We start from the raw sequence: 27188 nt of genomic DNA, 5'->3' as shown, positions 1-27188 counted from the left end.
GTGTCGTTCGGGAGACTTGCCTTCCATACTATTTTCACAATCTGTTTAGCAATTTAAATTGAAAGGGAAGTTGGAAGTAGAATTAAACCATTCTAGATTCAAATAAAACGGCAGGTCTTGTGGTTTAAAATGTGTGTTCTTTTTTTAACCCTTGGCCTTTTCGTTTGTCAGTCAGCCTTTAACAGAAAGTGACAGTTTGTTGCATCACCATAGCGAGGAACGCTGTACAACCCTGCTTTTCCCCCTCTCAACAGAACTTTAAGACTTCCATTCTCCATGTTTCTTCTTCTTTGTTTTTTTTGTCTGTATACTGCAATTCAGCTTTTAGCTGGGAACATTTACAAGACAGTCTAATTAATAATAATAAAACCTTGAAATGCTGTACCTTCCCCCAGCTTCTCCGTATAAATATATGTCAACAGACAGACTCTCACTGTCCAATGTCTGTGAAAGGGAGGGGCTGTGTTGACCATTTGGGACACTGAGGGTGATTTGATTAAGAAAGCTAATCTGGTCTCCACAGAGTCTTGTTGATATGAACGTTGCTAAGAAATGATTAGTCCATAACCACTGTTTGTGGAAGAAGTTTTTTTTTTTTTACAGGCTCAATGCACTCACAAAACTCACGGGGTATTAGTGGCTGTGTGTGTGTGCGTGTGTGTGTGTATTTACCCTCTTCTCGGCTGGAATAGATGAGATTCTCAGCCATCTGTAGATTAGTCTTTCCGTTAGAGTCAGACACGCTACTGCTGCTACCACTAACCCCCTGAGAGAGAGAGAGAGAGAGAGAGAGGGAGAGGGAGAGGGAGAGAAAAGAGTGCGGGGGAGAAAGAGAGAGGGCGAGAGGGAGGGTGGAGAGAGAGAGGTGGGATAGAGAAATTATTAATTGATTCAGTTATTGCTATAATTCAGACTCACATAAGAATCGTACTTTTCCACACATTTTACAACCTTACAGAGAGAGACAGAGGGAGAAAGAGAGAGACAGAGGGAGGGAGAGAGACAGAGGGAGGGAGAGAGAGACAGAGGGAGGGCGAGAAGGAGGGTGGAGAGAGAAACACGGAGTGAGCAAATCTAAACTCCCACGCTGTCTGAAGAGTATCTTCCCTTTTCTCCTTGTCAGTGCAGGTGAACATCTCTAACTGATATCCAGCCTACACCCTATACTCAAAGGGCTGGAAGCATTACAATGCTAGAAGGCTAAACGGCTAGAAGATTAAAAGGCTAGAAGGCTAGACATTTAAAAGGCTAGACGGCTAGAAGATTAAAAGGCTAGAAGGCTAGACATTTAAAAGGCTAGACGGCTAGAAGATTAGAAGGCTAGACGGCTAGAAGGCTAGAAGACTAAAAGGCTAGATGGCTAGAAGACTAAAAGGCTAGAAGACTAAAAGGCTAGAAGACTAAAAGGCTAGAAGACTAAAAGGCTAGAAGACTAAAAGGCTAGACGGCTAGAAAATGTAAATGCCAGCAGGCTAGATGACTAGAAGATTAGAAGGCTAGACGACTAAAAGGCTAGAAGATTAGAATGCTAGAATGTTAAAAGGCTAGACAGCTAGATGGCTAAACGGCTAGAAGGCTAGACGGCTAGACAGCTAAAAGACTAGACAGCTAAAAGGCTAGACGGCTAGAAGGCTAGACGGCTAGAAGGCTAAATGGCTAGAAGGCTAAACGGCTAGAAGGCTAAACGGCTAGAAGGCTAAATGGCTAGACAGCTAGAAGGCTAAACGGTTAGAAGGCTAAACGGCTAGACAGCTAGAAGGCTAAACGGCTAGAAGGCTAAACGGCTAGAAGGCTAAACGGCTAGAAGGCTAAACGGCTAGAAGGCTAAACGGCTAGAAGGCTAGACAGCTAGAAGACCTAAGGAAGTTCCCTCAGTATCTGGTACTGAAAACCCACATAGCACAGAAACAGAGGGAGCGAGACAGAGGGAGCGAGACAGAGGGAGCGAGACAGAGGGAGAGAAAGACAGAGAGAAAGAATGAGGGAGAGAGAGAGAGAGATAGAGAGGTGTTTCTTCACTTTACCCCAAAGGCGATCTCACACATCTTCTCCACCCACTCTGTGCTGACGCTTCTCTCTGCGGCGAGCACATGAGTCTTGTCGTTGGTTTCCACACAAAAGGCGGACATATTGTCTTTGGGACAGGCTTCAGTGAGGGCAGGGAGGATAGAGATACAATCTGATAGACGGATAACCTGAGGAGGAGAGAGAGGGACAGAGCAGTAGAGGGGAGAGAGAGATAGAGATGATTATTCATTTTATATTGTCTTGGGACAGAAAAATTCATTCTTATTTTTGAACTTTCAACCCAACCCCTCAAGCCCCTCCCCCCCCTACCACATTTTCCCATCGATCCGGGGATTTGAACCAACAACTAGGCCTGGGAGATATGGCCTAAAAATCATATCTACAGTTTTTCAAACTTAAGGGTGATTCAAGACATATATCTAAATAAACGTTGTATAATTAAAGGCCCAATACACTGCATTTCAATCAGTCAGCAATAATCTTATGAATTCAGGGCTTGTGAAGATAAACCTAGGCTAAATATAAGCCTTCCACAATCATAATTATTTTATCAAAGTAGTTGTACCTGTTTTTTTTGTGTTTTTTTTGCAATAATCACTGATTTGGCTTTCAAGTCTGTTTTATAAAAATGCCTTTTTTGTTACAGATGTAACCAGAACCATGCAAAATGCACATTCACTAATAATGACCAACTTCTAGTAGCAGCCATTATAGAACATTAACACAGTTCTCTTAAAACAATCTGTCAAGCACAAGCCCACGTGCTAGTGAGTAGCTCATGTTTATATTTTAAGTTTAGGCAACTTGGATCTATTTGCTAGCTAACGAGGTTGAACAGTCTAATTATTATGAACACCCCATTCTGTCCGTCTCCAACTGTTTTAACAGCAGGCAAGCCCGTCCACTTGGTTCAGATGTTGAAATCAAGTGGCCAACCTTATTTCTCAGCATGAGAACAGGTTATATAATTGTGTATTATGCTTATTTCACGTGTATAAAACACAGACTAGACAGCTAGTACAACAGTGTTGGACTGAAATGCTGCTAGCGGAACGTGGTTACCCCAATGCCGCCCGCTACAAACTGAGCATTCATTATCCTGAATCAATGTTCATTGATACTCTCGTTTTACTAGTGTCTGTCTACTAGTGTCTGTCTACTAGTGTCTGTCTACTAGTGTCTGTCTACTAGTGTCTGTCTACTAGTGTCTGTCTACTAGTGTCTGTCTAGTGTCTGTCTACTAGTGTCTGTCTAGTGTCTGTCTACTAGTGTCTGTTACTAGTGTCTGTTTACTAGTGTCTGTCTACTAGTGTCTGTCTACTAGTGTCTGTTTACTAGTGTCTGTCTACTAGTGTCTGTCTACTAGTGTCTGTTACTAGTGTCTGTCTACTAGTGTCTGTTACTAGTGTCTGTCTACTAGTGTCTGTCTACTAGTGGCTGTCTACTAGTGTCTGTCTACTAGTGGCTGTTTACTAGTGTCTGTCTACTAGTGTCTGTTTTTTAGTGTCTGTCTCAATTGGAGTAGTTGAGACATAAAAAGAGTATTGTTCGTATTGTTATCTTCTCCTCTATTACAGTGAAATAATGTCTCCATGTGTTTTGGTGTCCGTATGACCCATTCTGTTGGACCAAACCTTGAATGCAAATAGCGAGTTGATGTGATCCCCTATTCTCCACACTGACTAGGTATCCCCATTCCCCTCTCCTCAACACTGTCTATGTGTCCCCATTCTCCTCTCCTCAACACCGTCTAGGTATCCCCATTCCCCTCTCCTCAACACTGTCTAGGTATCCCCTATCCCCTTTCCCCTCAACACTGACTAGGTATCCCCTTTCCCCTCAACACTGACTAGGTATCCCCTTTCCCCTCAACACTGTCTAGGTCTCCCCTTTCCCCTCAACACTGACTAGGTATCCCCTTTCCCCTCAACACTGACTAGGTATCCCCTTTCCCCTCAACACTGTCTAGGTATCCCCTTTCCCCTCAACACTGTCTAGGTATCCCCTTTCCCCTCTCCTCAACACTGACTAGGTATCCCCTTTCCCCTCTCCTCAACACTGACTAGGTATCCCCTTTCCCCTCTCCTCAACACTGACTAGGTATCCCCTTTCCCCAACACTGTCTAGGTATCCCCTTTCCCCTCTCCTCAACACTGTCTAGGTATCCCCTTTCCCCTCTCCTCAACACTGTCTAGGTATCCCCTTTCCCCTCTCCTCAACACTGTCTAGGTATCCCCATTCCCCTCTCCTCAACACTGTCTAGGTATCCCCTTTCCCCTCTCCTCAACACTGTCTAGGTATCCCCTTTCCTCAACACTGTCTAGGTATCCCCTTTCCCCAACACTGTCTAGGTATCCCCATTCCCCTCTCCTCAACACTGTCTAGGTATCCCCTTTCCCCTCTCCTCAACACTGTCTAGGTATCCCCTTTCCCCTCTCCTCAACACTGTCTAGGTATCCCCTTTCCCCTCAACACTGTCTAGGTATCCCCTTTCCCCTCAACACTGTCTAGGTATCCCCTTTCCCCTCTCCTCAACACTGACTAGGTATCCCCTTTCCCCTCTCCTCAACACTGACTAGGTATCCCCTTTCCCCTCTCCTCAACACTGTCTAGGTATCCCCTTTCCCCTCTCCCCAACTTTGTTGGCGTGAGAGGCTTGGTGTGTGTGTGTGTGTGTGTGTGTGTGTGTGTGTGTGTGTAAACCATAGAGGAAGAGGCGAAGCAAACCTCTCACCTAAATCTGTCCAAAATATGACCAATGTGTTTCTATGGGCTTATATTGGACCTAAACTTGTCGCCTGCCTTCCTGCCTTTGGGACAATGACTCTCATTGTTAGGACGGAGACGTGCATCTCTTCATTATATTCAGATCTCTGGTGTAAATGGGACAGAAGGAGACGACCAAAAAGACAACATGAGAACAAGCGGACATAATCGCTCAGAAAAACAAAAAGTAACAAAACCTTGATTCTTGCGATACAGGCATTTGGAATATCGCGCAAAACCATAAATTGAAATGAATCAAATTATTCGATATATCGCCCAGCCCTACGTCCGACCAAGGATTTGAACCTACCTTCTTGTCTAGTTTCTTGGTGTTGGGTTTGTCGCTGGCCCCGCCCCCTGAGCAGTCAAAAAACTCTAAGCGAGCGATGCCGTTTTGACTGGCTGGGTAGAGGACAAACCAGTTCTTCTTCCATTTCTGATGGAGGGAGAGAGACGAGAGGGAGAAAGACTGATGTTACAAATGATCAGTTATTCAATCCAACTACTAAAATGGAAACAGCTTTTAGGAGAGTAAAACTGTTTGGTAACCACAGTCAGTACTAACCAAATGAATGTGTTCTAAAATTACTATAGTTAATTCTATCTAGATCACTAGGACACGAGGACACGAGGACACTAGATCACTAGGACACTAGGACACGAGGACACTAGGACACTAGTGATCTATATGAGAACACAGAACAACCCTTGAGGGGAAATAGGGGAAATCTGCAGAAGGCCTAAGTGGTATACAGGAAGTGGTATACAGGAAGTAGGAACGTTTAGAGGCCTGTACTCAAGTCCCTAAGAGAAAGTCTAATCAGTCATACACACACACAGTCTCTCAAACAGGTGGTTGAAGACCTATTCAGAGAATGGAACCTCCAATTGGGCTATCTATAACAAGAGGAAGTACCAGCTAACATCACGGAGTCCCTTCCTGTTCAGAGACACACAGTGTGTCCTCAGTAAACACAGGAGGTGACTAACTAGGAGTGTGTGTGTGTGTGTGTGTTTACATTCTGCCTAGAGTGTAAACAAATTAGGTGGCCCTATGTCATAATCTCATTGCCTTATTTACAAAATATTGAGCTAATGTTTAGACTCTTAACAAACAGGAATGGATGTGTGAGAGAACGGTCTGACAGAGGCATGACCTTTCTATAGACAGACTCAAGCTCTTTACATGATCAAATGTCACTGCTCACGCCATGCAAATAACACATCAACTCTAAGGCATAAGCCTGACAGAGAGAGAGAGAGAGAGAGAGAGAGAGAGAGAGGAAGAGAGAGAGAGAGGAGGAAGAGAGAGAGAGGGGGAAGAGAGAGAGGGAGAGGGGGAAGAGGGAGAGGAGGAAGAGAGAGAGAGGAGGAAGAGAGAGAGAGGGGGAAGAGAGAGAGAGGGGGAAGAGAGAGAGAGGGGGAAGACAGAGAGAGGGGGAAGACAGAGAGAGGGGGAAGACAGAGAGAGGGGGAAGACAGAGAGAGGGGGAAGACAGAGAGAGGGGGAAGACAGAGAGGGAGAGGGGGAAGAGGGAGGGAGGAAGAGAGAGAGGGAGAGGAGGAAGTGAGAGGGGAAAGACAGAGAGGGAGAGGGGGAAGTGAGAGGGGGAAGACAGAGAGGGAGAGGGGGAAGAGAGAGAGTGAGAGGGGGAAGAGAGAGAGGGAGAAGAGAGAGAGGGAGAGGGGGAAGAGAGAGAGGGAGAGGGGGAAGAGAGAGAGGGAGGGAGAGGAGGAAGAGAGAGAGAGAGGGGGAAGACAGAGAGAGAAGGGGAAGACAGAGAAGGAGAGAGAGGGGGAAGAGAGGGGGAAGAGGGAGGGAGGAAGAGGGAGAAGAGGAAGAGAGAGAGAGGGAAGACAGAAGGAGAGAGGGGGAAGAGGTCGAGGGAGGAGATCGAGGGAGGAGATGAGAGAGGGAGGGAAGAAGAGGAGAGAGAAAGAGAGATAGAGGGGGGAAAGAGGGGTCAAAGTGAATATGTTCGGGCCTAAATTACATCAGTGATGGAGAGTACACAGAGACACACACACACAGACACACTCACAACCACACACACTCACACAGACACACATAGACACACCCACACTCACACATAGACATACACACTAACACAGTGTTGTCTCACATAACAATCTTAAAATGAATGCAGTAATGTACAGTGTATTCTGAAAGTTTTCAGACCCCTTGACTTTTCCCACATTTTGTTACGTTTAAGCCTTATTCTAAAATTGATGAGGAAAAAAAAAAACAATTTAATCAATCTACACACAATACCCCGCAATGACATCACAATACCCCATAATGACATCACAGTACCCCATAATGACAAAGCAAAAACAGGTTTGGATATTTTCAGCAAATTTATTACAAATAAAAACTGAAATATCACATTTACATAAGTATTCAGACCCTTTACTCAGTACTTTGTTGAAGCACCTTTGGCAGCGATTACAGCCTCAAGTCTTCTTGGGTATGACATTACAAACTTAGCACACCTGTATTTGGTGAGTTTCTCCCATTCTTCTCTGCAGATCCTCTCAAGCTCTGTCAGGTTGGATGGGGAGCAACACTGCACAGGTTCAAGTCTGGGCTCTGCTTCACCGTAGGGATGGTGCCAAGTGTCCTCCAGACTTGGCATTCAGGCCAAAGAGTTCAATCTTGGTTTCATCAGACCAGAGAATCTTGTTTCTCAGGGTCTGAAAGTCTTTAGGTGCCTTTTGGCAAGCTCCAAGCAGGCTGTCATGCGCCTTTTACTGAGGAGTGGCTTCCGTCTGGCCACTCTACCATAAAGGCCTGATTGGTGGAGTGCTGCAGAGATGGTTGTCCTTCTGGAAGGTTCTCCCATCTCCACAGAGGAACTCTGGAGCTCCCTGACCCCGATTGCTAAGTTTGGCCGGGCGGCCAGCTCTAGGAAGAGTCTTAGTGGTTCCAAACTTCTTCCATTTAATTTCGTGGTATCCAATTGTTGTAGTAGCTACTATCTTGTCTCATCGCTACAACTCCCGTACGGGCTCGGGAGAGACGAAGGTTGAAAGTCATGCGTCCTCCGATACACAACCCAACCAGCCGCACTGCTTCTTAACACAGCGCGCCTCCAACCCGGAAGCCAGCCGCACCAATGTGTCGGAGGCTACACCGTGCACCTGGCAACCTTGGTTAGCGCGCACTGCGCCCGGCTCGCAACAGGAGTCGCTGGTGCGCGATGAGACAAGGACATCCCTACCGACCAAGCCCTCCCTAACCCGGACGACGCTAGGCCAATTGTGCGTCGCCCCACGGACCTCCCAGTCGCGGCCGGTTACGACAGACCCTGGGCGCGAACCCAGGGACTCTGATGGCACAGCTGGCGCTGCAGTACAGCGCCCTTAACCACTGCGCCACCCGGGAGGCTCACTGTGTTCTTGGGGACCTTCAATGCTGTAGAAATATTTTAGTACCCTTCCCCAGATCTGTGCCTCGACACAATCCTGTCTCAGAGCTCTACAGATAATTCCTTCGACCTCATGGCTTTACAAATCATGTCCAATCAATTGAATTTACCACAGTTGGACTCCAATCAATTTGTAGAAACATCTCAAGGATGATCAATGGAAACAGGATGCACCGGAGCTCAATTTTGAGTCTCATAGCAAAAGGTTTGAATACTTTCCGAATGCTCCTGCAAGTGGCTCTGGGTAGAACGTCTGCTAAATGACTCAAATGTCAATATAACTGCCGCTGAGACAGAAACCAGGGGACAGGAAGTGTGTGGGATAATTACCCAGGAGCCTCTGCTTCCTCCTGCCTGCTATCTGCAGCTGTGTATCCCTTCTTCGCGCGCGCGCACACACACACACACACACACACACACACACACACACACACACACACACACACACACGTGAGATCAGATCACTGTAACTGTATAAAAATGAAAAACTTAAATTATAATGTAATACCTGTATTATATAGCATTGGTGCATATAGCCTACTGTATAATCTATAGGTATAATCTGTAGGTAATCTTTAGGTATAATCTGTAGGTATAATCTGTAGGTAATCTGTAGGTATAATCTGTAGGTATAATCTGTAGGTAATCTGTAGGTATAATCTGTAGGTAATCTTTAGGTATAATCTGTAGGTAATCTGTAGGTAATCTGTAGGTATAATCTGTAGGTAATCTGTAGGTATAATCTGTAGGTATAATCTGTAGGTAATCTTTAGGTATAATCTGTAGGTAATCTTTAGGTATAATCTGTAGGTAATCTTTAGGTAATCTGTAGGTAATCTTTAGGTATAATTTGGTGTTTCTGCATGCAGTATCCTGGTATGTTGTGTTGACATGACGATACTAAATGAACGAGCCAGCAGCACCAAATAAGGCAACGGTACAAGCATCAACCGCTAATACTGAATGGAAATTATGCAAATGAACTGATAGAGAGAGAGAGAGAGAGAGAGAGAGAGGGGGGGGACATGGACTTCCTCAAACCTGTGTCCTTTTAAAATAAATCATGTGTGTGTTTTCCACTTTCTGCAGCTGCATTTATCCCAACAAAAAGAGACTCACATTTACCTTTTTAACAAACTGGTGTTATAGTGTAGAGTGGAGAGTGTTATAGTGTAGAGTGGAGGGTGTTATAGTGTAGAGTGGAGGGTGTTATAGTGTAGAGTGGAGGGTGTTATAGTGTAGAGTGGAGGGTGTTATAGTGTAGAGTGGAGAGTGTTATAGTGTAGAGTGGAGAGTGTTATAGTGTAGAGTGGAGAGTGTTATAGTGTAGAGTGGAGGGTGTTATAGTGTAGAGTGGAGGGTGTTATAGTGTAGAGTGGAGGGTGTTATAGTGTAGAGTGTAGGGTGTTATAGTGGAGAGTGTTATAGTGTAGAGTGGAGAGTGTTATAGTGTAGAGTGGAGTGTGTTATAGTGTAGAGTGGAGAGTGTTATAGTGTAGAGTGGAGAAAGTTATAGTGTAGAGTGGAGAGTGTTATAGTGTAGAGTGGAGGGTGTTATAGTGTAGAGTGGAGGGTGTTATAGTGTAGAGTGGAGAGTGTTATAGTGTAGAGTGGAGAGTGGAGTGTGTTATAGTGTAGAGTGTTATAGTGTAGAGTGGAGAGTGTTATAGTGTAGAGTGGAGAGTGGAGTGTGTTATAGTGTAGAGTGTTATAGTGTAGAGTGGAGAGTGGAGTGTGTTATAGTGTAGAGTGTTATAGTGTAGAGTGGAGAGTGTTATAGTGTAGAGTGGAGAGTGTTATAGTGTAGAGTGGAGGGTGTTATAGTGTAGAGTGTTATAGTGTAGAGTAGAGAGTGTTATAGTGTAGAGTGGAGAGTGTTATAGTGTAGAGTGGAGGGTGTTATAGTGTAGAGTGGAGGGTGTTATAGTGTAGAGTGGAGTGTGTTATAGTGTAGAGTGGAGAGTGTTATAGTGTAGAGTGGAGAGTGTTATAGTGTAGAGTGGAGGGTGTTATAGTGTAGAGTGGAGAGTGTTATAGTGTAGAGTGGAGAGTGTTATAGTGTAGAGTGGAGGGTGTTATAGTGTAGAGTGGAGGGTGTTATAGTGTAGAGTGTAGGGTGTTATAGTGGAGAGTGGAGAGTGTTATAGTGTAGAGTGGAGAGTGTTATAGTGTAGAGTGGAGTGTGTTATAGTGTAGAGTGGAGAGTGTTATAGTGTAGAGTGGAGAGTGTTATAGTGTAGAGTGGAGGGTGTTATAGTGTAGAGTGTAGGGTGTTATAGTGGAGAGTGGAGAGTGTAGAGTGGCGAGTGTTATAGTGTAGAGTGGAGTGTGTTATAGTGTAGAGTGGAGTGTGTTATAGTGTAGAGTGGAGAGTGTTATAGTGTAGAGTGGAGAGTGTTATAGTGTAGAGTGGAGGGTGTTATAGTGTAGAGTGGAGGGTGTTATAGTGTAGAGTGGAGGGTGTTATAGTGTAGAGTGGAGAGTGTTATAGTGTAGAGTGGAGAGTGTTATAGTGTAGAGTGGAGGGTGTTATAGTGTAGAGTGGAGGGTGTTATAGTGTAGAGTGTAGGGTGTTATAGTGGAGAGTGGAGAGTGTTATAGTGTAGAGTGGAGAGTGTTATAGTGTAGAGTGGAGTGTGTTATAGTGTAGAGTGGAGAGTGTTATAGTGTAGAGTGGAGGGTGTTATAGTGTAGAGTGGAGAGTGTTATAGTGTAGAGTGGAGTGTGTTATAGTGTAGAGTGGAGAGTGTTATAGTGTAGAGTGGAGAGTGTTATAGTGTAGAGTGGAGGGTGTTATAGTGTAGAGTGGAGTGTGTTATAGTGTAGAGTGGAGAGTGTTATAGTGTAGAGTGGAGAGTGTTATAGTGTAGAGTGGAGGGTGTTATAGTGTAGAGTGGAGGGTGTTATAGTGTAGAGTGGAGGGTGTTATAGTGTAGAGTGGAGGGTGTTATAGTGTAGAGTGGAGGGTGTTATAGTGTAGAGTGGAGAGTGTTATAGTGTAGAGTGGAGAGTGTTATAGTGTAGAGTGGAGGGTGTTATAGTGTAGAGTGGAGGGTGTTATAGTGTAGAGTGGAGAGTGTTATAGTGTAGAGTGGAGGGTGTTATAGTGTAGAGTGGAGGGTGTTATAGTGTAGAGTGGAGAGTGTTATAGTGTAGAGTGGAGGGTGTTATAGTGTAGAGTGGAGGGTGTTATAGTGTAGAGTGGAGTGTGTTATAGTGTAGAGTGGAGAGTGTTATAGTGTAGAGTGGAGGGTGTTATAGTGTAGAGTGGAGGGTGTTATAGTGTAGAGTGGAGAGTGTTATAGTGTAGAGTGGAGAGTGTTATAGTGTAGAGTGGAGGGTGTTATAGTGTAGAGTGGAGGGTGTTATAGTGTAGAGTGGAGGGTGTTATAGTGTAGAGTGGAGGGTGTTATAGTGTAGAGTGGAGTGTGTTATAGTGTAGAGTGGAGGGTGTTATAGTGTAGAGTGGAGGGTGTTATAGTGTAGAGTGGAGAGTGTTATAGTGTAGAGTGGAGAGTGTTATAGTGTAGAGTGGAGAGTGTTATAGTGTAGAGTGGAGGGTGTTATAGTGTAGAGTGGAGGGTGTTATAGTGTAGAGTGGAGAGTGTTATAGTGTAGAGTGGAGAGTGTTATAGTGTAGAGTGGAGGGTGTTATAGTGTAGAGTGGAGGGTGTTATAGTGTAGAGTGGAGGGTGTTATAGTGTAGAGTGGAGAGTGTTATAGTGTAGAGTGGAGAGTGTTATAGTGTAGAGTGGAGGGTGTTATAGTGTAGAGTGGAGGGTGTTATAGTGTAGAGTGGAGAGTGTTATAGTGTAGAGTGGAGGGTGTTATAGTGTAGAGTGGAGTGTGTTATAGTGTAGAGTGGAGAGTGTTATAGTGTAGAGTGGAGGGTGTTATAGTGTAGAGTGGAGGGTGTTATAGTGTAGAGTGGAGGGTGTTATAGTGTAGAGTGGAGGGTGTTATAGTGTAGAGTGGAGGGTGTTATAGTGTAGAGTGGAGGGTGTTATAGTGTAGAGTGGAGGGTGTTATAGTGTAGAGTGGAGGGTGTTATAGTGTAGAGTGGAGGGTGTTATAGTGTAGAGTGGAGGGTGTTATAGTGTAGAGTGGAGGGTGTTATAGTTATAGTGTAGAGTGGAGTGTGTTATAGTGTAGAGTGGAGTGTGTTATAGTGTAGAGTGGAGAGTGGAGGGTGTTATAGTGTAGAGTGGAGGGTGTTATAGTGTAGAGTGGAGGGTGTTATAGTGTAGAGTGGAGAGTGGAGTGTGTTATAGTGTAGAGTGGAGGGTGTTATAGTTATAGTGTAGAGTGGAGGGTGTTATAGTGGAGAGTGGAGGGTGTTATAGTTATAGTGTAGAGTGGAGTGTGTTATAGTGTAGAGTGGAGAGTGTTATAGTGTAGAGTGGAGAGTGGAGGGTGTTATAGTGTAGAGTGGAGGGTGTTATAGTGTAGAGTGGAGTGTGTTATAGTGTAGAGTGGAGGGTGTTATAGTGTAGAGTGGAGAGTGGAGTGTGTTATAGTGTAGAGTGGAGGGTGTTATAGTTATAGTGTAGAGTGGAGGGTGTTATAGTGTAGAGTGGAGAGTGGAGGGTGTTATAGTGTAGAGTGGAGGGTGTTATAGTGTAGAGTGGAGTGTGTTATAGTGTAGAGTAGAGGGTGTTATAGTGTAGAGTGGAGTGTAGGGTGTTATAGTGTAGAGTGGAGGGTGTTATAGTGTAGTGTGGAGGGTGTTATAGTTATAGTGTAGAGTGGAGGGTGTTATAGAGTAGAGTGGAGGGTGTTATAGTTATAGTGTAGAGTGGAGTGTGTTATAGTGTAGAGTGGAGGGTGTTATAGTGTAGAGTGGAGGGTGTTATAGTTATAGTGTAGAGTGGAGGGTGTTATAGAGTAGAGTGGAGGGTGCTATAGTTATAGTGTAGAGTGGAGGGTGTTATAGTGTAGAGTGGAGGGTGTTATAGTGTAGAGTGGAGGGTGTTATAGTGTAGAGTGGAGGGTGTTATAGTGGAGAGTGGAGGGTGTTATAGTGGAGAGTGGAGGGTGTTGTAGTGGAGAGTGGAGGGTGTTATAGTGTAGAGTGGAGGGTGTTATAGTGGAGAGTGGAGTGTGTTATAGTGTAGAGTGGAGGGTGTTATAGTGTAGAGTGGAGGGTGTTATAGTGGAGAGTGGAGGGTGTTATAGTGTAGAGTGGAGGGTGTTATAGTGTAGAGTGGAGGGTGTTATAGTGTAGAGTGGAGGGTGTTATAGTGTAGAGTGGAGGGTGGAATAGTGGAGAGTGGAGGGTGTTATAGTGGAGAGTGGAGGGTGTTGTAGTGTAGAGTGGAGAGTGTTATAGTGTAGAGTGGAGGGTGTTATAGTGTAGAGTGGAGGGTGTTATAGTGTAGAGTGGAGGGTGTTATAGTGTAGAGTGGAGAGTGTTATAGTGTAGAGTGGAGAGTGTTATAGTGTAGAGTGGAGGGTGTTATAGTGTAGAGTGGAGGGTGTTATAGTTATAGTGTAGAGTGGAGGGTGTTATAGTGTAGAGTGGAGAGTGGAGGGTGTTATAGTGTAGAGTGGAGGGTGTTATAGTGTAGAGTGGAGGGTGTTATAGTGTAGAGTGGAGGGTGTTATTGTGTAGAGTGGAGGGTGTTATAGTGTAGAGTGGAGGGTGTTATAGTGGAGAGTGAAGGGTGTTATAGTGGAGAGTGGAGGATGTTATAGTGTAGAGTGGAGGGTGTTATAGTGTAGAGTGGAGGGTGTTATAGTGTAGAGTGGAGTGTAGGGTGTTATAGTGTAGAGTGGAGGGTGTTATAGTGTAGAGTGGAGGGTGTTATAGTGTAGAGTGGAGTGTGTTATAGTGTAGAGTGGAGGGTGTTATAGTGGAGAGTGGAGGGTGTTGTAGGGGAGAGTGGAGGGTGTTATAGTGTAGAGTGGAGGGTGTTATAGTGGAGAGTGGAGGGTGTTATAGTGGAGAGTGGGGTGTGTTATAGTGTAGAGTGGAGAGTGTTATAGTGTAGAGTGGAGGGTGTTATAGTGTAGAGTGGAGGGTGTTATAGTGTAGAGTGGAGGGTGTTATAGTGTAGAGTGGAGTGTGTTATAGTGTAGAGTGGAGAGTGTTATAGTGTAGAGTGGAGGGTGTTATAGTTATAGTGTAGAGTGGAGGGTGTTATAGTGTAGAGTGGAGAGTGGAGGGTGTTATAGTGTAGAGTGGAGGGTGTTATAGTGTAGAGTGGAGGGTGTTATAGTGTAGAGTGGAGGGTGTTATAGTGTAGAGTGGAGGGTGTTATAGTGTAGAGTGGAGGGTGTTATAGTGTAGAGTGGAGGGTGTTATAGTGTAGAGTGGAGGGTGTTATAGTGTAGAGTGGAGGGTGTTATAGTGTAGAGTGGAGGGTGTTATAGTGGAGAGTGGAGGTTGTTATAGTGTAGAGTGGAGGGTGTTATAGTGTAGAGTGGAGGGTGTTATAGTGTAGAGTGGAGTGTAGGGTGTTATAGTGTAGAGTGGAGGGTGTTATAGTGTAGAGTGGAGGGTGTTATAGTGTAGAGTGGAGTGTGTTATAGTGTAGAGTGGAGGGTGTTATAGTGTAGAGTGGAGTGTGTTATAGTTATAGTGTAGAGTGGAGGGTGTTATAGTGTAGAGTGGAGGGTGTTATAGTGTAGAGTGGAGAGTGGAGTGTGTTATAGTGTAGAGTGGAGGGTGTTATAGTTATAGTGTAGAGTGGAGGGTGTTATAGTGGAGAGTGGAGGGTGTTATAGTGTAGAGTGGAGTGTGTTATAGTGTAGAGTGGAGAGTGTTATAGTGTAGAGTGGAGAGTGGAGGGTGTTATAGTGTAGAGTGGAGGGTGTTATAGTGTAGAGTGGAGTGTGTTATAGTGTAGAGTGGAGGGTGTTATAGTGTAGAGTGGAGAGTGGAGGGTGTTATAGCGTAGAGTGGAGGGTGTTATAGTGTAGAGTGGAGTGTGTTATAGTGTAGAGTGTAGAGTGTTATAGTGTAGAGTGGAGAGTGGAGTGTGTTATAGTGTAGAGTGGAGGGTGTTATAGTTATAGTGTAGAGTGGAGGGTGTTATAGTGTAGAGTGGAGGGTGTTATAGTGTAGAGTGGAGGGTGTTATAGTGTAGAGTGGAGGGTGTTATAGTGTAGAGTGGAGAGTGGAGTGTGTTATAGTGTAGAGTGGAGGGTGTTATAGTGTAGAGTGGAGAGTGGAGTGTGTTATAGTGTAGAGTGGAGGGTGTTATAGTTATAGTGTAGAGTGGAGGGTGTTATAGTGTAGAGTGGAGGGTGTTATAGTGTAGAGTGGAGGGTGTTATAGTGTAGAGTGGAGTGTGTTATAGTGTAGAGTGGAGGGTGTTATAGTGTAGAGTGGAGAGTGGAGTGTGTTATAGTGTAGAGTGGAGGGTGTTATAGTTATAGTGTAGAGTGGAGGGTGTTATAGTGTAGAGTGGAGGGTGTTATAGTGTAGAGTGGAGTGTGGAGGGTGTTATAGTGTAGAGTGGAGGGTGTTATAGTGTAGAGTGGAGTGTGTTATAGTGTAGAGTGGAGGGTGTTATAGTTATAGTGTAGAGTGGAGGGTGTTATAGTGTAGAGTGGAGAGTGGAGGGTGTTATAGCGTAGAGTGGAGGGTGTTATAGTGTAGAGTGGAGTGTGTTATAGTGTAGAGTGGAGGGTGTTATAGTGTAGAGTGGAGAGTGTTATAGTGTAGAGTGGAGAGTGTTATAGTGTAGAGTGGAGAGTGGAGTGTGTTATAGTGTAGAGTGGAGGGTGTTATAGTTATAGTGTAGAGTGGAGGGTGTTATAGTGTAGAGTGGAGGGTGTTATAGTGTAGAGTGGAGGGTGTTATAGTGTAGAGTGGAGTGTGTTATAGTGTAGAGTGGAGGGTGTTATAGTGTAGAGTGGAGAGTGGAGTGTGTTATAGTGTAGAGTGGAGGGTGTTATAGTGTAGAGTGGAGAGTGGAGTGTGTTATAGTGTAGAGTGGAGGGTGTTATAGTTATAGTGTAGAGTGGAGGGTGTTATAGTGTAGAGTGGAGGGTGTTATAGTGTAGAGTGGAGGGTGTTATAGTGTAGAGTGGAGTGTGTTATAGTGTAGAGTGGAGGGTGTTATAGTGTAGAGTGGAGAGTGGAGTGTGTTATAGTGTAGAGTGGAGGGTGTTATAGTTATAGTGTAGAGTGGAGGGTGTTATAGTGTAGAGTGGAGAGTGGAGGGTGTTATAGTGTAGAGTGGAGTGTGTTATAGTTATAGTGGAGTGTGTTATAGTGTAGAGTGGAGTGTGTTATAGTGTAGAGTGGAGGGTGTTATAGTGTAGAGTGGAGGGTGTTATAGTGTAGAGTGGAGGGTGTTATAGTGTAGAGTGGAGGGTGTTATAGTGTAGAGTGGAGTGTAGGGTGTTATAGTGTAGAGTGGAGGGTGTTATAGTGTAGAGTGGAGGGTGTTATAGTTATAGTGTAGAGTGGAGGGTGTTATAGAGTAGAGTGGAGGGTGTTATAGTTATAGTGTAGAGTGGAGTGTGTTATAGTGTAGAGTGGAGGGTGTTATAGTGTAGAGTGGAGGGTGTTATACTTATAGTGTAGAGTGGAGGGTGTTATAGAGTAGAGTGGAGGGTGTTATAGTGTAGAGTGGAGGGTGTTATAGTGTAGAGTGGAGGGTGTTATAGTTATAGTGGAGGGTGTTATAGTGTAGAGTGGAGGGTGTTATAGTGTAGAGTGTAGAGTGGAGGGTGTTATAGTGTAGAGTGGAGTGTAGGGTGTTATAGTGTAGAGTGGAGGGTGTTATAGTGTAGAGTGGAGGGTGTTATAGTTATAGTGTAGAGTGGAGGGTGTTATAGTTATAGTGTAGAGTGGAGTGTGTTATAGTGTAGAGTGGAGGGTGTTATAGTGTAGAGTGGAGGGTGTTATAGTGTAGAGTGGAGGGTGTTATAGTTATAGTGTAGAGTGGAGTGTGTTATAGTGTAGAGTGGAGGGTGTTATAGTGTAGAGTGGAGGGTGGAATAGTGTAGAGTGGAGGGTGTTATAGTGGAGAGTGGAGGGTGTTATAGTGGAGAGTGGAGGGTGTTATAGTGTAGAGTGGAGGGTGTTATAGTGTAGAGTGGAGGGTGTTATAGTGTAGAGTGGAGGGTGTTATAGTGTAGAGTGGAGGGTGTTATAGTGTAGAGTGGAGGGTGTTATAGTGTAGAGTGGAGGGTGTTATAGTGTAGAGTGGAGAGTGTTATAGTGTAGAGTGGAGAGTGTTATAGTGTAGAGTGGAGGGTGTTATAGTGTAGAGTGGAGGGTGTTATAGTGTAGAGTGGAGGGTGTTATAGTGTAGAGTGGAGGGTGTTATAGTGTAGAGTGGAGTGTGTTATAGTGTAGAGTGGAGAGTGTTATAGTGTAGAGTGGAGGGTGTTATAGTGTAGAGTGGAGGGTGTTATAGTGTAGAGTGGAGGGTGTTATAGTGTAGAGTGGAGGGTGTTATATTGCAGAGTGGAGGGTGTTATAGTGTAGAGTGGAGGATGTTATAGTGTAGAGTGGAGGGTGTTATAGTGTAGAGTGGAGGGTGTTATAGTGTAGAGTGGAGGGTGTTATAGTGGAGAGTGGAGGGTGTTATAGTGGAGAGTGGAGGGTGTTATAGTGTAGAGTGTAGGGTGTTATAGTGTAGAGTGGAGTGTAGGGTGTTATAGTGTAGAGTGGAGGGTGTTATAGTGTAGAGTGGAGGGTGTTATAGTGTAGAGTGGAGTGTGTTATAGTGTAGAGTGGAGGGTGTTATAGTTATAGTGTAGAGTGGAGGGTGTTATAGTGTAGAGTGTTATAGTGTTATAGTTATAGTGTAGAGTGGAGGGTGTTATAGTGTAGAGTGGAGGGTGTTATAGTGTAGAGTGGAGGGTGTTATAGTGTAGAGTGGAGTGTGTTATAGTGTAGAGTGGAGGGTGTTATAGTGTAGAGTGGAGTGTGTTATAGTTATAGTGTAGAGTGGAGGGTGTTATAGTGTAGAGTGGAGGGTGTTATAGTTATAGTGGAGAGTGGAGGGTGTTATAGTGTAGAGTGGAGGGTGTTATAGTTATAGTGTAGAGTCGAGGGTGTTATAGTGTAGAGTGTTATAGTGTTATAGTTATAGTGTAGAGTGGAGGGTGTTATAGTGTAGAGTGGAGGGTGTTATAGTGTAGAGTGGAGGGTGTTATAGTGGAGAGTGGAGGGTGTTATAGTGTAGAGTGGAGGGTGTTATAGTGTAGAGTGGAGTGTAGGGTGTTATAGTGTAGAGTGGAGGGTGTTATAGTGTAGAGTGGAGGGTGTTATAGTGTAGAGTGGAGTGTGTTATAGTGTAGAGTGGAGGGTGTTATAGTGTAGAGTGGAGTGTGTTATAGTTATAGTGTAGAGTGGAGGGTGTTATAGTGTAGAGTGGAGGGTGTTATAGTTATAGTGGAGAGTGGAGGGTGTTATAGTGTAGAGTGGAGGGTGTTATAGTTATAGTGTAGAGTGGAGGGTGTTATAGTGTAGAGTGTTATAGTGTTATAGTTATAGTGTAGAGTGGAGGGTGTTATAGTGTAGAGTGGAGGGTGTTATAGTGTAGAGTGGAGGGTGTTATAGTGGAGAGTGGAGGGTGTTATAGTGTAGAGTGGAGGGTGTTATAGTGTAGAGTGGAGTGTAGGGTGTTATAGTGTAGAGTGGAGGGTGTTATAGTGTAGAGTGGAGGGTGTTATAGTGTAGAGTGGAGTGTGTTATAGTGTAGAGTGGAGGGTGTTATAGTGTAGAGTGGAGTGTGTTATAGTTATAGTGTAGAGTGGAGGGTGTTATAGTGTAGAGTGGAGGGTGTTATAGTTATAGTGGAGAGTGGAGGGTGTTATAGTGTAGAGTGGAGGGTGTTATAGTTATAGTGTAGAGTGGAGGGTGTTATAGTGTAGAGTGTAGGGTGTTATAGTGTAGAGTGGAGGGTGTTATAGTGTAGAGTGTAGGGTGTTATAGTGTAGAGTGTAGGGTGTTATAGTTATAGTGTAGAGTGTAGGGTGTTATAGTGTAGAGTGTTATAGTGTAGAGTGGAGGGTGTTATAGTGTAGAGTGGAGGGTGTTATAGTGTAGAGTGTAGGGTGTTATAGTGTAGAGTGGAGGGTGTTATAGTGTAGAGTGGAGGGTGTTATAGTGTAGAGTGTAGGGTGTTATAGTGTAGAGTGTAGGGTGTTATAGTTATAGTGTAGAGTGTAGGGTGTTATAGTGTTATAGTTATAGTGTAGAGTGTAGGGTGTTATAGTTATAGTGTAGAGTGTAGGGTGTTATAGTGTAGAGTGGAGGGTGTTATAGTGTAGAGTGTAGGGTGTTATAGTGTAGAGTGGAGGGTGTTATAGTGTAGAGTGGAGGGTGTTATAGTGTAGAGTGTAGGGTGTTATAGTGTAGAGTGTAGGGTGTTATAGTGTAGAGTGTAGGGTGTTATAGTGTAGAGTGGAGGGTGTTATAGTGTAGAGTGTAGGGTGTTATAGTTATAGTGTAGAGTGTAGGGTGTTATAGTTATAGTGTAGAGTGTAGGGTGTTATAGTTATAGTGTAGAGTGTAGGGTGTTATAGTGTAGAGTGTAGGGTGTTATAGTTATAGTGTAGAGTGTAGGGTGTTATAGTGTAGAGTGTAGGGTGTTATAGTGTAGAGTGGAGGGTGTTATAGTGTAGAGTGGAGGGTGTTATAGTTATAGTGTAGAGTGGAGGGTGTTATAGTGTAGAGTGTAGGGTGTTATAGTGTAGAGTGGAGGGTGTTATAGTGTAGAGTGTAGGGTGTTATAGTTATAGTGTAGAGTGGAGGGTGTTATAGTTATAGTGTAGAGTGGAGGGTGTTATAGTTATAGTGTTATAGTTATAGTGTAGAGTGTTATAGTTATAGTTATAGTGTAGGGTGTTATAGTTATAGTTATAGTGTAGAGTGTTATAGTTATAGTGTAGGGTGTTATAGTAATAGTGTAGGGTATTATAGTTATAGTGTAGAGTGTTATAGTTATAGTCCAGTACAGTGTTGTCTGACCAGATGAATAGACTGAGAACGTTGTTAGAGCATTACACACACTAACACACACACACACTAACACACACACACACACACACACACACACACACTAACACACACACACACACACACTGTTATAGTGTAGAGTGGAGGGTGTTATAGTGTAGAGTGTAGGGTGTTATAGTGTAGAGTGTAGGGTGTTATAGTTATAGTGTAGAGTGTAGGGTGTTATAGTGTTATAGTTATAGTGTAGAGTGTAGGGTGTTATAGTTATAGTGTAGAGTGTAGGGTGTTATAGTGTAGAGTGGAGGGTGTTATAGTGTAGAGTGGAGGGTGTTATAGTGTAGAGTGTAGGGTGTTATAGTGTAGAGTGTAGGGTGTTATAGTGTAGAGTGGAGGGTGTTATAGTGTAGAGTGTAGGGTGTTATAGTTATAGTGTAGAGTGTAGGGTGTTATAGTTATAGTGTAGAGTGTAGGGTGTTATAGTTATAGTGTAGAGTGTAGGGTGTTATAGTGTAGAGTGTAGGGTGTTATAGTTATAGTGTAGAGTGTAGGGTGTTATAGTGTAGAGTGTAGGGTGTTATAGTGTAGAGTGGAGGGTGTTATAGTGTAGAGTGGAGGGTGTTATAGTTATAGTGTAGAGTGGAGGGTGTTATAGTGTAGAGTGTAGGGTGTTATAGTTATAGTGTAGAGTGTAGGGTGTTATAGTGTAGAGTGTAGGGTGTTATAGTGTAGAGTGGAGGGTGTTATAGTGTAGAGTGGAGGGTGTTATAGTTATAGTGTAGAGTGGAGGGTGTTATAGTGTAGAGTGTAGGGTGTTATAGTGTAGAGTGGAGGGTGTTATAGTGTAGAGTGTAGGGTGTTATAGTTATAGTGTAGAGTGGAGGGTGTTATAGTTATAGTGTAGAGTGGAGGGTGTTATAGTTATAGTGTTATAGTTATAGTGTAGAGTGTTATAGTTATAGTGTAGGGTGTTATAGTTATAGTTATAGTGTAGAGTGTTATAGTTATAGTGTAGAGTGTTATAGTTATAGTGTAGAGTGTTATAGTTATAGTGTAGAGTGTTATAGTTATAGTCCAGTACAGTGTTGTCTGACCAGATGAATAGACTGAGAACGTTGTTAGAGCATTACACACACTAACACACACACACACTAACACACACACACACACACACACACACACTAACACACACACACACACACACTCACACACACACACGCGCTCGGGTCACTAGGAGAGATTAACAGGGAGTAGGTCACACATTCATCAGTGTTAGAGAACACAACATGGCGTTCTACTCTGCATCGCCTTGCTTTCCACTGCCAGGTAGCAACATGTTCAGACACGGAGTCATTGTAACTCAGTCAACTCTTCACAGGAGACTATTTTAGGCCTCTCCATCTGGTACAGACACAGTCATTACAACTCAGTCAACTCCATGAACTAGGGGGCACACACACACACACACACACACACACACACAGAGACAGACAGACAGACACCTACACAGACAGACACCTACACAGACAGACACCTACACACAGACAGACACCCACACAGACAGACACAACTGACAAAACGTTATACAAGCCCAAACGTGCAAGCACAATCACTGTGTCAACAGTTCTCCTGCCCAGTGTGTGTGTGTGTGTGTGTGTGTGTGTGTGTGTGTGTGTGTGTGTGTGTGTGTGTGTGTGTGTGTGACATAGCAGTGTGTAAATAATACTACAACTAATACTAGGCACTACTTAGAGTGTTAGGACCATACAAGGGTGTTTACTGTCACCTCTCTTTTTATTCCTCTACACCAGCGTTTCCTAAACTCCCTTTTTTTTTTAAACAAAATCCACCAGAGATAACACTTCCTCGGGAAACTGAACTCATTCCACAAATCAATATCCCTAACTTTTTACAGTTCTTTCAACGAGAGCGTTCTGTGTTTCTGGTTCACGTGCCTCTCTGTCAAGAAGAGGAACAGCCTCCAGACCGTTATAAACACCTGATCTAAGACCAGGAGGAGAGGCCCGTGACATCCTGGGGTACTGCAGGTCCTCAACCCACAGTTCCAACTGCTCCCCGTTGGACACCACCTGCTCGGTCTCAGGTGTTCCACTCAAAAGGCGCAAGGGCCTCGTTTGTGGCCTATGGCCATCTGCCTGGTTAACAGGACCAGGATCAAGGATGACTATTCTAGAGATAGCTTAGCCATTAATTAACAACTTTTAGTTCAAATTTGAGTTTCTTTAGACGGAACCATGCACTTTTACCTTAATTTTTATACGGTCTGTTTGTGCTGTCTGAAGCACCCTGACAGCCCCTCAGGGATTAATAAAGTTATCTTGTATTCATGTCAGCCCTTCAGGGATTAATAAAGTTATATTGTGTTCATGTCAGCCCTTCAGGGATTAATAAAGTTATATTGTATTAATGTCAACCCCTCAGGGATTAATACAGTTGTATTGTATTAATGTCAGCCCTTCAGGGATTAATAAAGTTGTATTGTATTAATGTCAGCCCCTCTGGATTAATAAAGTTGTATTGTATTAATGTCAGCCCCTCGGGATTAATAAAGTTATATTGTATTAATGTCAGCCCCTCGGGATTAATAAAGTTATATTGTATTAATGTCAGCCCTTCAGGAATTAATAAAGTTGTATTGTATTAATGTCAGCCCCTCAGGGATTAACACAGTTGTATTGTCTTAATGTCAGCCCTTCAGGAATTAATAAAGTTGTATTGTATTAATGTCAGCCCCTCAGGGATTAATAAAGTTATATTGTATTAATGTCAGCCCCTCTGGGATTAATAAAGTTGTATTGTATTAATGTCAACCCCTCAGGGATTAATACAGTTGTATTGTATTAATGTCAGCCCTTCAGGGATTAATAAAGTTGTATTGTATTAATGTCAGCCCCTCTGGATTAATAAAGTTGTATTGTATTAATGTCAGCCCTTCAGGGATTAATAAAGTTATATTGTATTAATGTCAACCCCTCAGGGATTAATACAGTTGTATTGTATTAATGTCAGCCCTTCAGGGATTAATAAAGTTGTATTGTATTAATGTCAGCCCCTCAGGGATTAATACAGTTGTATTGTATTAATGTCAGCCCCTCAGGGATTAATAAAGTTATATTGTATTAATGTCAGCCCCTCAGGGATTAATAAAGTTGTATTGTATTAATGTCAGCCCCTCAGGGATTAATACAGTTGTATTGTATTAATGTCAACCCCTCAGGGATTAATAAAGTTGTATTGTATTTATACTGTAATAGCTTCTCTGATTTCTACACCCTCCAGGCCCTTAATAACACAACATATCCTCCATCCATCCACCACACTGTCTAGAGTCTGCTGCTGCAGGGTGTAGACAAGCAGCTGCCTGTCTCTCAGTGTGTGTGGAGGCTGGTGGGAGGAGCTATTGGAGGACGGGCTCATTGTAATGTCTGGAAAGGTACAAATGGAACAGAGTCAAACATCTGGTTTCCATGTTTCATCAGTTTAATATCTCCCCAATTTCATGATATTCCCGTACGAACTGCTTAGCACACTGCTCACTGTTTCCACCAATGTGTTAGAGGAAACACCGTACAACTGGCAACCGAAAACAGCATGCAGGCGCCTGGCCCGCCACAAGGAGTCCCTAGAGCACGATGGGACAAGGACATCCCGGCCGGCCAAACCCTCTCCTAACCCGGACGATGCTGGGCCAATTGTGCGCCGCCTCATGGGTCTCCCCGGTCACAGCCTGGGATCGAAGTGACGCCTCAAGCACCTCAACGCCGTAGACCGCTGTGCCGTAGACCGCTGTGCCACTCGGGAGGCCCCGTTTGATACCGTTCCATTTATTCCATTGGAGACATTAAAATGAGCCCAAACCTCCTTTTGCTTATCAGAAAGTCAAAGCTTATAGCATCCTCCTCTGACTGCATTAGTAATGAAGTTTCAACAATCATACATGCATAGATGCCTAGCTGACAAGACAAAAACACAATAATAATTCAAATGAAGTTAAGATCTATAGTAGGTGTCTCTGTATGATTTCAGAAACGGGAATTGAGCAGTGCCCTGCTATAAATGTACTTATGAAACCTTCAGACTTATTAGTAGTACACAGTTGTGTCACATTTTCCAACCTCAAGACATGGTTGTATCAAAGTGTGTGTTCTCACCAACGGAACGGATGCTTACACAATCCTCCCTGTTTAAAATCTACCACCATCTGACACGGTCTACCACCATCTGACATAATTTAACACCATCTGACACTGTCTGACACTTCTACCACCATCTGACACTGTCTGACCTGTCTAACACCATCTGATACCATGTAACACCGTCTAACACTGTCTGACACGTCTAACACCATCTGACACTGTCTAACACCATCTGACACCGTCTGACACGTCTACCACCATCTGACACCATTTAACACCGTCTGACACTCTCTGACACTTCTACCACCATCTGACACCGTCTGACACTGTCTGACACTTCTACCACCATCTACAATCATTTAACACCATCTGACACTGTCTGACCTGTCTAACACCATCTGACACCATGTAACACCGTCTGACACATCTAACACCGTCTGACACATCTAACACCGTCTGACACATCTAACACCGTCTGACACATCTAACACCGTCTGACACATCTAACACCGTCTGACACTGTCTACCACCATCTGACACCGTCTGACACTGTCTACCACCATCTGACACCATTTAACACATATACCGCCACCTGACACCGTCTGCCGCCATCTGACACCATCAGTCATAACCACATATAATAATAGACCATGGTACACTGATGGACCCACCAGAAAGAGAGAGATACAGAGAAACCTTTGACCATGTACAGACTCAGTGAGCATAGCCTTGCAATTGAGAAAGGCCACCGTAGGCAGACCTGGCTCTCGAGAGAAGACAGGCTATGTGCTCACTGCCAACAAAATGAGGTGGAAACTGAGCTGCACTTCCTAACCTCCTGCCAAATGTATGACCATATTAGAGACACATATTTCCCTCAGATTACACAGACCCACAACGATTTTGAAAACAAATCCAATGTTGATAAACTCCCATATCTACTGGGTGAAATTCCACAGTGTGCCATCACAGCAGCAAGATGTGTGACCTGTTGTCACAAGAAAAGGGGAACCAGTGAAGTACAAACACCATTGTAAATACATGTATTTTCCCCTTTGTACTCTAACTATTTACAAATTGTTACAACACTGTATATATACATAATATAACATTTGAAATGTCTTTATTATTTTAGAACTTGTGTGAGTGTAATGTTTACTGTTCACTTGTATTGTTTATTTCACTTTTGTTTATCTATTTCACTTGCTTTGGCAATATAAACATATGTTTCCCATGACAATAAAACCCCTTGAATTGAATTGAGAGAGAAACAGAGAGACAGAGAGCGAGAGAAAGAGTACAAAGAGGCCTCTTACAGACCAGTGACTAGTGACCGTGTGTTACTATTAATGTTCAGCCTGGGTGCTCTAGGGCAAGGTATTTTTATTACCTTTATTTAACTAGGCAAGTCAGTTAAGAGTGTAGCGTGGGTTAACTGCCTGTTCAGGGGCAGAACGACAGATTTGTACCTTGTCAGCTCGGAGATTTGAACTTGCAACCTTTCGGTTACTAGTCCAACGCTCTAACCACTAGGCTACCCTGCCGCCTGTAAATAACCCTGCCGTTATATACAGGCCTGGGGGCTCTAGGGCAAGGTAGTTATATACAGGCCTGGGGGCTTTAGGGCAAGGTAGTTATATACAGGCCTGGGTGTTATAGGGCAAGGTAGTTATATACAGGCCTGGGGGCTTTAGGGCAAGGTAGTTAAATACAGGCCCGGGGGCTTATAGGGGAACGTAGCAATATACAGACTGAAAGATATAACATGAATGTCCTCTATTGACTCTTATTAAATACTTAGTAATACTTGATAAGATTGTTTTATGGTTTCTTAATAAAAACGCACATGCATACACATTACACACAGTAATAGGCCAACTAAGTTGCAGCTGACACTGCAGAGAAAAAACAACTACTCCAATATTGAAGCTGAAACAGACTGAATAAACACTGACAGTACTACTATACATTCAGGTTTAGACTGCTCTAAACCTAGACCTATCCGTCAGCAAACAGTTGAAATGAGTTGATGGCTATAGGGCACTATCATGTCCAAACATTGATGCTGAGTTGCAATAGAGAGCTAAACTGGTCCCTTCTCTACTTCCTCTTGTTGTGGAACTCGTTCGGCAATACGATTTTGCATAATATCAAAACTAAATCTTTGACATGGGATGTAAATTAGGCTACAGTGGTTTGCGGGATGGTCGGGCCCGGCGTCTGAACTTAACTGGATACAATAGCTTACTTTAATTGGATCAATGTGTGCTCTATGACGTAGAAGAACGGTCCCAAGTCCAGTCCGCGACGGTTAACAACCGGATAGGGCCATTCTGTATTTTTCCTCTTCAACTTGAAAACACTTTTTTAGTGGGCTATGACAAGTTAGAATTACGTAGCTTTAAAATATTTTATTGTCTTACCTTGCCAAACTTCTGATGTTGAACGTAAAGTTGTCCCTCTTTTACGTGGGTATCCATCTCCAAAGTTCGGACCCCCCGTCCCAAGAACTAGGAATACTCTCGAATGTGACACCACTTTTCGGTTACTTTTCCTTCTCTGTCTGAACTTCCTTCAACTCAAGTTTACTTACTTCCGCAAACAACGCGCTTTTCTCAACATTCCGAGGCATTTAAAGTATTTTAATACACTTAATACATGTTTAAAACGAGGGGAAAAGTACCCTCTAGTCTTGAAAAAGTTGTTATCTAACGTCCTGAAAACCTGACGGTAATGTTATTGTCTGTCGCTTGTCGCCACCCGCCGCTCCCTCTTCCTCCTTGTGCCCCCGCGTGCCGTGTGTCCGCGCAGTCTGGTGTGCATGATGAGTGCACTGCACCGCTCTCTCCTCTGTTCCTCTCTCTTCTCCTCCCACCTCCTCGTTTT

General features: G+C 43.8%; 1 protein-coding gene across 2 annotated transcripts in view; it reads right to left on the bottom strand.

Moving 5' to 3' along the window:
• The window catches only part of LOC139415871 (docking protein 1b), a 37151-nt gene extending 9990 nt beyond the window's left edge, over positions 1-27161 (bottom strand). The window contains exons 1-4 of one of the 2 annotated variants that reach the window (XM_071164000.1): positions 26726-27161; positions 5105-5230; positions 2025-2195; positions 673-766 (exon numbers count right to left, since the gene is read on the bottom strand). In XM_071164000.1, coding sequence (XP_071020101.1) covers positions 673-766; positions 2025-2195; positions 5105-5230; positions 26726-26782 — 448 coding nt within the window. In that variant the 5' untranslated portion in view covers positions 26783-27161. Of the gene's footprint in view, positions 1-672; positions 767-2024; positions 2196-4762; positions 4876-5104; positions 5231-26725 lie in introns of those variants that run through there. The other variant, XM_071164001.1, reaches the window with a different exon arrangement.
• Positions 27162-27188: the final 27 nt, after the last annotated feature.

This window comes from Oncorhynchus clarkii, chromosome 9 (genome assembly GCF_045791955.1).
Source record: "Oncorhynchus clarkii lewisi isolate Uvic-CL-2024 chromosome 9, UVic_Ocla_1.0, whole genome shotgun sequence".
NCBI classification, from domain to species: domain Eukaryota; kingdom Metazoa; phylum Chordata; class Actinopteri; order Salmoniformes; family Salmonidae; genus Oncorhynchus; species Oncorhynchus clarkii.
Note: the sequence above shows the minus strand (reverse complement) of the source record. Positions and strands in the feature narration are given on the sequence as shown.